The 12,570-nt window shown below is 37.2% G+C and overlaps 1 protein-coding gene across 1 annotated transcript; it reads right to left on the reverse strand.

The window, feature by feature from the left end:
• Window positions 1–229: 229 nt before the first annotated feature.
• On the reverse strand, window positions 230–6,899 carry LOC149004701 (uncharacterized). Its single transcript, XM_089135693.1, is given in 6 exon segments — window positions 230–775; window positions 778–1,036; window positions 3,984–5,239; window positions 5,338–5,649; window positions 5,775–5,941; window positions 5,974–6,899. Coding segments are annotated over 6 exon segments (3,321 nt in total). The 5' UTR covers window positions 6,755–6,899.
• Window positions 6,900–12,570: the final 5,671 nt, after the last annotated feature.

A 12,570-nucleotide genomic window follows, 5' to 3' on the forward strand; every position in this document is an offset into this window, starting at 1 on the left:
ACCTCTGGTAGGTTCTTGCATCCTATAACTTATAGGGACATCAAGTTTTTTAAGTTTGAAAGATTTGGTAATCTTTCCAAGGAGTAGCATTTAATAATAGTACCACATGCTTTTCAATCCTCAACACCATGAATTTCCAATAAATTGTTGAATTCTTCTATTTTCAATACTTTCAAGGACTCCAAACCATCAAGCCTAGAAATTCTAGATAACTTCTCGCACATGTAAATTAATCTCTCAAATCTTTCAAGTTGGAAAGATCTGGTAATCTTTCTAAGGAGAAACATGTAGTAATTTCCAAGTTTTGCAACGGCACCCATATAGAAAGGCATGGAATTTCGAATAAATTCACACACTCCATTATCTCTAATTCCCTCAAGTTCTTCAGGGTTGATATATCATCCGATAACCAAGGACGTGAGAGAACCAACTTCAGTAGGGAGACCACCAGACTTGTACACCCTCTCAAATGTAAAGTGACCAAGGACATGAGAGAACCAATTTCAGTAGGAAGACCCACCAGACTAGTGCACTCACTCAAATATAAAGTGACCAAGGACGTGAGACAATCAATTTCAGTAGGGAGACTAGCCAAACACGTGCACCAACTCAAATTTAAAATGACCAAGGACGCGAGAGAACCAATTTCAGTAGGGAGACCCACTAGACCCATGCACCCACTCAAATCTAAAGTGACCAAGGACGTGAGAGAACCAATTTCAGTAGGGAGACCCACCAGACTCGTGCACGTGCTCAAATCTAAAGTGACCAAGGACTGAGAGAACCAATTTCAGTAGGGAGACCCACCAGACTCGTGCAACCGCTCAAATCTAAAGTGACCAAGGACGTGAAAGAACCAATTTCAGTAGGGAGACCCATCAGACTCGAACACCCACTCAAATCTAAAGTGACCAAGGACGTCAGAGAACCAATTTTAGTAGGGAGACCCACTAGACTAGTACACCAACTCAAATTTAAAGTGACTAAGGACGTGAGAGAACTAATTTCAGTAGGGAGACCCACCAGACTCCTGCACCTACGCAATTAAAGTGACCAAGCAGTCTTGGTTGACTGGCTGGTCGACTGCGAGTCGACCAAGACTTGTTAACCTCCGGGCAGAATTGAAAACTCAATCCGAAACTGACCTTCCGGCTCTCCGATCGACACGAAATTTGGAGGGCATGTTTATAACAGTAAGAGGATACTACACACTAATTTTTATGATGATCCAATGGTCCAATCAAAAATGCCCAATTCGAAATCTTAAGTTCTATATGTTAATTATTAAGAATCAAGTTGGAATTGATTGAAATTGCAAAGGATGTTGGGAATCAATCAAGTGAATGTTAAGAATCAAGTTAAAAACTTAATTTCATAATAATCTAAGCTTAACATGCATCTACATATCAGTTTTGAATCAAGAATAGGTTAAATCGAAAAGAATCAAGGTAATGAAGTGCTAGTAATCTCAATGGAATCATAACATAGCATGAGTGGGGAAGGATCATGGAATTGAAAGGGGGGAAACTCATGGTTAAGTGTTTGCAAGGTTGCAGCACTTCAACCATGGTCTCAAGATCATAGATTGATAGAAAATGAATAGATTAGAAGAAGAATAGAAGGAATCATACCTTGAGTTGAGGATTAATGTATATCACTAATGATTTGAGTCAAAGATCTTCCCAAACATCAAGAAAAAGCCCAAGAGAGTGTCCAACCTCGAGCTCTGGAGTGCAAATGATTAGTTTAGGTCCTCATTCAAGAGTTCCAAAAAGGTAGGGTCAAAATGGTAAATATTTTTGTGATTTTCAAATTCCATTACTGCTGGTCGACTGGCTGGTTGACTAGCCAGTCGACCAAGACATGAACAGAAACTTCAGACAGAGATTCGGAGGCCTATACTGGGTCAAATTGAGTGGGGTTTTCTCCTACAAGTCAATCAAGAAGTCTAGTTTCCAGAAATACTTTTGGATTGAGCATGGGAGTTCATTAGGTGCTTCAACTAATTCAATCTTCTTTGATGCGCAGACAGGATTGGTCAGACATAGTTCAGCAACTTCGGACAGGGATTTGGAAGGCTATACAAGGTCAAATTGAGTGGGGTTTTCTTCTACAAGTCCATCAAGAAGTCTAGTTTCAGGAAATACCTTCGGATCAAGCACGGGAGTTCATTAGGTGCACCAACTAAGCTCACCTTCTTCAGGCTGCAGATTCAAAACTAACATTGACAATGCTCTCAAGTGAGGGGCATCATCGACAATGTCCAAGGGCTTGGGCTCCGACACCAAATCATTAATAAAAAGGGTCCACAAGGAAAACTTCCATCATTTCGGGACATGGATCAACACTAAGGGAAGGATCGGACATGATTTCCTAAGGCTCTCAAGGTAATAACACTGAAATCAAGGTCCAACTTCAGGGTCTAACATCAAACAAGCCTTTCTTCTCCCAAAACAAATAGGGTGCCCCGGGCTAGGTTTGGGCTGGATTTCACAATAGCCCTCTGATATCACAAGACAAAATATCCCAATGGAATACCCCTTCCATCAGAACCACAAACCATCATCATCATCGTACCACATTCATAAATGATAAAGCATATGTAAAGACAATACAAACAACAAGTATATATTAAGATCAACATGCTATTCATGGTTACAGCAGTATATAAAATGAAAGAACAGTATTGAAAGACACTAGACTAGCATGTTCAAGTCATTTCATAAAGATGAGGTTGTCTGTCCTTACCTGTAAATAAGTATTGCAAACCAGAAACAATTATAAAACTTTTACTTGAAACAGAGGACACCTATAAACAGGGTTACAATAATATGTAAGTCGAATAAATCAAATCGGACAAAATCCAAAAGTTACTTGGTCACTGGAAACCAGCCAATCGCTTGGGCCGGTCACTTAGGCTGAGTGACCGCCACTAGTGACCACCCCAAAAACAGTGAGTTTCAGATCCGAAACTCAGGCTTTTGATCATCCGATTTCAATCTGATTTTTGGATGATCATAGTCCGAATTTCAAATCTAACACTCCCACAACCAAGGGTAATACGAAACCTAACAATTGACACCAATTTGGTTACCCAGAATCCTCCCCTTGATTAGATCAGTCCTTTTCACGAAAGCAGGGTTTCATTTTCGAACCTGATCTCATCAAGATCATTAAAAAGGTAGGTACTGTAATAAGAGGATCATGAACAACCAAAGAGGAAAACAAATCTACATTAATCATAGCCAAGAGTAGAGTATGAGTGAACAGAAAATCACTTACCTCAACCAGATTAGCTAGAAAAAGACAAGAGAGCTTCCAGATCCTAACAACACTTCAAATCACCTTCTAGCACATCTCCACTACTGCCTAACCACCAAAAATAGCAATTCCAAATATAATATTCGTAAAATAGACAAGGGTTGCTATTTATAGAAGTCTGGGGGCAAAATAGGGCAAAACCCCGCAACCAGGACCAGGCGGTCGCTGGTCCAATCAACCGCCACTAGTAACCACCCCCTAGTATATTGCTATACAAGGGTGCTTTGCTCAGGGGTTGAAGTCCAAGTACAACCTAACCCTAATAAAACGTGGGGGAGGTCTTACCTTCATTCTGGACATCTCTAGCCATCACTTGCCTTCCAGAGTTCCAACTACCAAGCAAGACAGGCTCTTCAACAAGAGAATCTAGATCCATGGGTTCAGGGTATGGATCATGGACTTCTATCCGGACACTCCACAAATTTACCCGGCTAGACCTTCGGGTTCTTGGACCTGCAATATGGATCGCGAGTTAGAAATATGGGGGTTGTTACACCAAGGACGTGAGAGAACCAATTTCAGTAGAACTTATTTCACTCACTGAAATATAAAGTCACCAAGGATGTGAGCGACCCATCAAATTAGTGCACTCGCTCAAATCTAAAATGATTAAGGACGTGAGAGAACCAATTTCAGTAGGGAGACCCATCAGATTTGTGCACTCGCTCAAATCTAAAATGATTAAGGACGTGAGAGAACCAATTTCAATAGGGAGACCCACTAGACTCGTGCACCAACTCAAATCTAAAGTGACCAAGGATGTGAGAGAACCAATTTCAATAGGGAGACCCACCAAACTCGTGCACTCACTCAAATCTAAAGCGACCAAGGACGTCAGAGAACCAATTTCAGTAGGGAGACCCACCAGACTCGTGCACTCGCTCAAATTTAAAGCGACCAAGGACGTCAGAGAACCAATTTCAGTAGGGAGACCCACCAGACTCGTGCACTCGCCCAAATCTAAAACGACCAAGGACGCCAGAGAACCAATTTCAGTAGGGAGACCCACCAAACTCTTGCACCTACGCAAATCTAAAGTGACCAAGGACGTGAGAAAACCAATTTCAGTAGGGAGACCCACCAGACTCTTGCACCTACGCAAATCTAAAGTGACCAAGGACGTGAGAGAACCAATTGTAGTAGGGAGACCGACTAGACTCATGCACCCACTCAAATCTAAAGTGACCAAGGATGTGAGAGAACCAATTCCAATAGGGAGACCCACAAGACTCCTGCACCAACTCAAATTTAAAGTGATAAAGGACGTGAGAGAACCAATTTTAGTAGGGAGACCCACCAGACTCCTGCAATCATTCAAATCTAAAGTGATCAAGGATGTGAGAGAACCAATTTTAGTAGGGAGACCCACCAGACTCCGGCAATCACTCAAATCTAAAGTGATCAAGGATGTGAGAGAACCAATTTCAGTAGGGAGACCCATTAGACTCATGCAATAATTCAAATCTAAAGTGACCAATGATGTGAGAGAACCAATTTCAGTAGGGAGACCTACCAGACTCATGCACCGACTCAAATCTATAGTGACCAATAACCTGAGAGAACCAATTTCAGTAGGGAGACCCACCAGACTCGTGCACCAACTCATATCTAAAGTGACCAATGATGTGAGAGAACCAATTTCAGTAGGGAAACCCACCAGACTCTTGCACTGACTCAAGTCTAAAATGACCAATGATGTGAGAGAACCAATTTCAGTAGGAAGACACTCCAGACAACTACACCAGCTTAAATCTAAAATAATCAAGGACGTGAGAGAACCGATAGAAGTGTCAATCTCAATCAGATTAACACAATTATTGAAACTTAGTAACTCCAAAAGTTGATTTTTTGAGAGGTCAGGAGTATTGCGTAGTTCTTCACATGACTCAAGGTTTAGGACTTTCAAATTTACTGCCACCTACAAAATAATTATAAGATTTTCTTTCTAAAATGTATTAAAAAAAATTACAAATTAAAAATAAGAGAGAGAGAGAGAGAGAGATTAGTCTTCCAAACCTTGATATTGTTCCAAAACTTCCAGTTCTCTGTGATCTCATTATTTGATAGATCAAGGACAACCAATTTTTTTGGACGAAAGTTGGTTAGTGCATATTGTTCAAGGCATCCTTTCCAACTAAACCATCTCAATTCTGAAAAAGAATTGACGCAGTTACCCAAGATTTTTGCATAATCTAGTTGGAGCAATCTTAGTCCAGTCATAGCATCAAGTCCCGAACTCGTCAAACATTCACTCCTTGGTTTACTCTTGGAGTCAATATTGCTTTTCTTGAAATCAATGGTACTGAGTCCTAAACAATCACTTGTTCCCTACAAAACATATGACATTAATCAAATACCAAAATAAATAAATTGTAATATCCAACCAAAAAAAACCCAAATATTGAATTCACAAAGTTGATACAAAAATAAAAATATTTGCACCCAATACCTACCTTCCGTTCAAGAAGTACATCCAAGACTTCCTCTTCGGACCATATTCGACTACGTTTCTCTGGTCGTTCACTCTCTTGATGAACAATATGCCTTCCAAGTTCCCAAAGCAAATCGTGCATATTTAGCTCACCATCTTCATTAATCGTCATCAAGGACTTTGCACAAAGGATATCAAGACTCACTTCAGGTAGAACTTACACCCTTCCCATATATGACACACAATATTTTTTTTCATCCCAATAAAAAAGCATGCAGCATCCAAAAACATTTGTTGTTCCCTATTTCCTAAGTCATCATAACTTGTTTGCAATTTTTTCATAACATTGTCATCAGGAACTTCTTGCAACATCCTTAACTTGCCTTTCCAAAATGGCATCTTTTTTTCAAATAAAGATGAACCTATAACTCTAAGAGCCAAGGGATGTCCTCTGGTAGTTTTTACAATTTCTTTAGAAATAGCCATATAATCTTCTTGAAGATTATTCCTTTTAAATGCATAATGGCTAAAAAGTTCAAGAGAATCATCTAAATTCATTAATTCGGGCATATAAATCTCATATTCTTTCAAAGCAATTAAAATAGCCCTGTTTCTGGTTGTGATAATAATCTTGCTTCTCATGCCAAACCATTCACCACCCCCAATCAAAGACTCCACTTGATTATCTTGATCTACATCATCAAGAACAACAAGAATTCTTTTTTTGTTTAATCTTTGTTGGATCAGTTTGATCCCATCATTCTCATCAACAACATCTAGACTTTCAACCTTTAAAATGGATTTGATAAGTTTGTTTTGTAGATAAACAATCCCAAATTTTCCATCATCCAGTCGAACATTTTCAACAAATGCATATCCATCAAATCTACTAAGAACTTCTTCGCAAACAGCCCTAGCAATGGTTGTCTTTCCGATGCCACCAAATCCACATATCCCTACAACTTTTGTGACCTTACGTTCAATATCTAATAACTCCAACATTTTTTTTTTATGGCTTTCAATTCCAACTAGCTCGCAAAAAACAAGTTTGGGTCTCTTGTTCAGTGTACTCAAAACTTCTTGAACAACTTCTCTTAAATACTTCCCCTCATACCTGTTTAATTAATTCAAAAAAGAAAATCATAATGACGTACAAAAGAGTAAAAAAGAAATATTGAATATGAAAAAACCCATAGGTGAATTATTTGAATTAATGTATATTATGCAATTTTAGTATATGAAAAAATCTTTCACAAGTGAGCAGATAGAGTGAATAAAATGATAAACAAGATTTGAAATTCCTGGTATTTTAAATGCATGGAGCCTAACATATAAGAAGAACAAAAAATCCATGAGGAGGGACACATGCAAGCACACCAATAAATGCATGTAGAAATGAAATTCCAATAAAAAAATGGAACGTAAACATACCACATTACCCAGTGCTGCAGGCAGCAGCGATATGCTTACAATCTAAACAGAAAAGGGAGAAAACAGAAAATTGAAGAGTTTGTCGGCCGGAAACCATATCAGATCCCCCTCTCCCTTTTAATTTTAGATCAGAGTCAATTATTGTTCTTACGAAGTAAATCCCCTTAGATCTAGCAAGATCCACTGATCCATTGGTAAGGAAAAGAATTAACTCTCTTAATTTTGAAATCATAGTTCAGATTTAATTATGACTTTACGATTAATGGAGAAACATAACATCAATTGGAATTTGAACTAGACGAAACTGATGAACTTACGTTTCTTCTTTGAAATGCCATCCTTTTAAGCCTCCGATCTCTTTTAGGGCTTGTTGCCACTTTTGCACTATTGTTGGGTCAAAGCATCGTGGGTGTTCCTTGTTAAAAGCCTCTGCATGGTTGTCGATCTGATGTTGAACATGCCTTGGTTCAACTTTGTAAAAATGGGAAATACAGATTGTTTCCTCATTGTTTTGCATTCATATATCTCATTTAGCTCAAAGAGGCACCATTTGCTGCAACCGTAGTTCATTGAAAATATGGGAATTGAGATTATTGACTGCCAGATTGCATCCTCTAGTTCAGGTGCAATCTTTTCTCCCTTCTTTTGTTCTTCTTCGTCCCTAAAAGTTTGAATTCCAGCATCCTTCAAAGTATGGTATAAATGATCGGGAAAACTAGTACGAACATCTCCGCCGTGGAAGCTCAAGAACACATCATAAGTCGAACCAAAAGAGGAGGCATGTTGCTGATGATGAGTCGTAACCATGGTATGAAATTTGATTGCTCAAAAAGTTATTCAGGTTTCAAGTGTCAAACAAACTGAAAGAAGATGAGAAAGAGAGGAGCGCAATCAAAAGTGGTGGGTTTGTGGAACGCGTGTTAGAATATTAATTGAATATTCCACATAAGGTGGGCTTCATTGATTGTGTTACACTTTGATTTGGTTTCTTATTGGTCTGATATGGGTAATATACGGTTACTAGAACTCTTATATGGACTGGTTAGTGTGGGCTAATAGGGACCGTTAGATCTTGATGAACGATCTCACAGATTTGCCTATATAAAGGATGTTTGGTCCCTCCTCTAACCCTAATCATAATCACATTATTCTCTGCGTTAGTTCAGAGAGGTTATACCATCCAGCCAATGAATAGGGAGGAGTCTAGAGGAGAAGATCCAGCATCAAGTTGATCATAGAATCAACTTCCACCTCAAGTCCGTTCCTAGTTGGAGACATAAAGAAGATATTCCGCTGCGCTTCGTCTCCAATAGAACCATAGAAAGGTATGTTCATCATCATCTTGTGTTATTATCATACTAAGGTGTTTTTAGTCGATTTATGCGATCTTGGATAGAAATATTCTAACATGTGGCATTAGAGCCTGTATATAATCGATTAAAGACCCATAGGATTGTTGAATGATGAATTTAGGGTTCTAGAATGGAACCTATGAAACTTGTGAATTTTTCCCCTGATTTTTTCATTGAAACTGTGGGGTTTTTGGTCAATAACTTTTTTTCTAGAAAGGATCTTGAAAATCTGAAACTATCATTGTGTAGATCTCGAAAAAACGAAGAAATTGATATATTATGGATTACCATCAGACTTGGACGCGCCGACAATCGCTGCCGGAATCCGACAGCAGTTTTTTTATTTTTTAAATTTGTGCGATGCTGACGTGGTAGGTTGGCCGGGTCAGCCGACCCGAATTTGAACCAGTCGGGCCAACCGGATCGACTCGGTTGACCAGTCAACGGTTCGACCAAATGGTTTGGGTCGGGTGAACCGTTTCTTGTTTGGACCTGTTTTTGATTCATCTTGCTTTTTTATTCAGCGAGTCGACCCGCCAGTATCGTGAATCAACTCGCTGGGTCAAGTTAACGATTCAATTTTAATTTTGATTTCGGTTCGATCCCGTTCAACCGAATATGATTTTGTTTTTATTTAAACCGTTTTTATTGCTGGCCGAACTGGTTAAAAAAAAAAAAGGAAAATTCCAGAATACTATTTTTTTAATATTTTTTTACTTTCTGACCAATCCATAAGGAATTTTGAAGCGTTCTTTTGGGGTTTTATGTTTTGAACCCTTCCAAACGCAATGGAACCATTTTCAAGACCCAATTCTACCCCTACATATGTAAAATATGCTATATCATGTTTTGGTTGAGTTGATAATTGGAATGCTATTTATTTAATATTTTTTTATTTCTGGTTAAACCGTAAGGAATTTTAAAGCATTCTCTTGGGGATCTATGTTTTGGACCCTTCTGGACACAATGAAATTATTTTCAGGACCAAATTCCACTTCTATATATATGAAACATGATATGACATATTTATTTTGTGTATGTAACTTAACCGTTGGGTGAATTTTTTAATATGATTTTTTTATCAAATGGCTTTGTATTATGAGCATGTTTTATATGATATTATACAATTATAAAATATATATCATGCATGCCTTATAAAGGGTTTGATTACTTTTGGTAATCCGGAATTTTATGCGAATGTATGATGTATTTTATAAATGCTTCGATTGCCTTTTGGTAATCCGGAATTTTATGCAAATGTATGATGTATTTTATAAATGCTTCGATTGCCTTTTGGTAATCCGGAATTTTATGCAAATGTATGATGTATTTTATAAATGCTTCGATTGTCTTTCCGTAATCTGGAATTTTATGCAAATGTATGATGTATTTTATACATGCTTCGATTGCCTTTTGGTAATCTTGAATTTTTTCCAAACAATGTACTAGCATTATTTGTGGGTAACATAAAGTATATCCCAATATGAGAATTTCATGAGCTTGATTGTGAGAGACTGCCAAAGTGGCATTCATGGTTGGGTTTATGGAATGTCAGCCATATATAATAATGGGATGTCTCTTGATGTTAATGCATTTTTGTATGCCCAAAGGTGGTAATTATGTATTAGCATTAAGAGGGAGACACGTACAGCATTTGGTTGGGAGTTGACTAATCTAAGAAGTTTATACACCCAAAGGTGGTAAATTTTCGAAGGTTGGAATACTCTCATGTTCGCTGACGTGTAAGGGAGTATCACAACTGTATGTCATGAATTCTGTCCAAAAGGTGTTTTTGTGATGATATATGTGTACTCTTTAAAGTGATGCACTTATAAATTATGTCCCCATTGTGAAATAGTGATGCACAAGTGCCCAAAGGTGTTTTTGTGATGATATATGTGTACTCTTTAAAGTGATGCACTTATAAATTATATGTTACCCACATTGTGATAATAAAGTGATGTACTTATAAATTACATATTAAAGTGCTAATAAAATGATGGATTATCACAACTGTATGTCATGAATCCTGCCCAAATGTGTTTTCATGATGATATATGTGTGCTCTTTCTAGTGATGTATTTATAAATTACATATTAAAGCAGATTAAAGTGTTAATAAAATGAGGGAGTATCACAACTGTATGTCATGAATTCTGTCCAAAGGTGTTTTCATGATGATATATATGTACTCTTCTATTAGTCACATTTTCTGTCTACAACAATATGATTGTTATTGAGATTCTTATAAAGTCAAACTTCAAGAAATTGTAAATGATATGTTGTTAACCACATATTCTTTGTTACTGAGAAACTGATGGATATGACTTATAAGAGTATAGAAGACAAAAGTTGTTTCTTGCAGAGGTGAAAAGTAATTATGTCCACTTACTGCCTATTAAGAAGTCCATCAAAGAACACTTGAAGAATTGTTTACCCACTGAATGCACTGTTTTGAAATTGTTGAATGCAGTAGCACAAAGATACTAAGTCTCATCTAAAGTTGAAATAAATATATTTCTGTAAGAGTTTTTTATCATAAGGTGTGATGGTTTTGGAAGAGTTAGGGATTATTTCAGTAGAATGATTATTTTCAAGATAAAACTCATGATTCCTAATGTTTCTTTTTATTACCCCTGATATTATCCATTCTTTTTATTACCGATGATATTATCCATCTATTATCCATCAATGCCTTTTACATCCTCCGCTAAGTTTTGAATTATAAAGGCCAATATTTTTTTTCCAATAAGAAACTTTGTTCTTATGAGCATCAGTACTCATAAAAAATGTTCAGGATAAAGATAAAGAGTCCGGTCAGACTAACAATTTGGGACCTATGAAAACTTCCTTATAAATAGAGATGATTGTTGCTTTTTCTTTTTTTGTTGTAAGTAGAAGTTGCATTGAGTATAAGATCTGATTAACTAAGTGCAAAAATAAAATTTATGATTATTTGGTTTTTGTTTAAAGATATGATTTTCTCTTGTCCCATTCGGTCATGGTGTCTAGATAGTGGTCATATTCCGCCACCTTGCGTATAAATTATTATTGCATCATATTTATTGATGATCACTCTTAATATGGTTTTTGTACTCAATTAAAGAATAATCTAAATCTTTGAGATCTTCAATAATTTTTTAGACTGAAGTTGAGAAATTGTTAGTTCTGACCGGAGAGGAGAGTATTATGGCTTATATGAGGATGCTGGACAGCTTAAGGGCCCATTCGCCAAATACTCGGCAGATTCGGATATAGTTGGTCTGTTCACTATGTTTGATAGTTCCAAGCAAAATTGTGTAACCGAAAAGCTTTATCACACTCTTGTGGACATAGTGAGGAGTATGGTAGGATAACTATTTTGTCTGAATTTTTTTATAAGGGTGAAGCCCTGATAATAGCCTTTTATATCCTTGATTATGTTCCTTTCCAAATATATTCCTTTGACTCCCTTTTCCATTGCAGATTATTCATAAATTTAACTTGAACCATTTTAGTGTTTGAGTTGTTCTGCAAATCTAAGATTGTATAATCCAGTATTGCAGAAGTTGGAACATAAAAGTTCTTCATTGCTAATTTGTTTCTTACTCAAATTTTGTTTTTACCATCTTTGTTAAGACAGCAGAATTGTGAATTCTTAAATAGTTTTCTGGGGTTTGATATAGCCAAGAAATGTAGCTTGTTCCCAGACTACTTGATATAATGAACATGAATATAACATTGGCATTATGGTTGACCCAGTTACTAATTTTTCAAAGACCGAAGGGCATCAGAATATGACAGTGTTACTCGGGATCATCGGAGCTGCATGCTTTTCTGTTTTGGACAGGGAACTGAGTCCCAAGACATTCTCACTATAGAAGATATGTCAATACATCAAGCCTTACAATGGGCTTGCGATTTTCATCTGACTGACAATCAAGCCCTATTTCACATCTTCCAACACCGCCACATGAAGCTCCTTGGAAGATATTCCCAATTCTCTCAGACATTCTATAACTCAAGGCGTCATTTGCCTCACTCACATTCTGTCATA

This window comes from Hakea prostrata, chromosome 9 (genome assembly GCF_041222555.1).
Source record: "Hakea prostrata isolate BN-2017 chromosome 9, UWA_Hpros_2, whole genome shotgun sequence".
Classification (NCBI taxonomy): Eukaryota; Viridiplantae; Streptophyta; class Magnoliopsida; order Proteales; family Proteaceae; genus Hakea; species Hakea prostrata.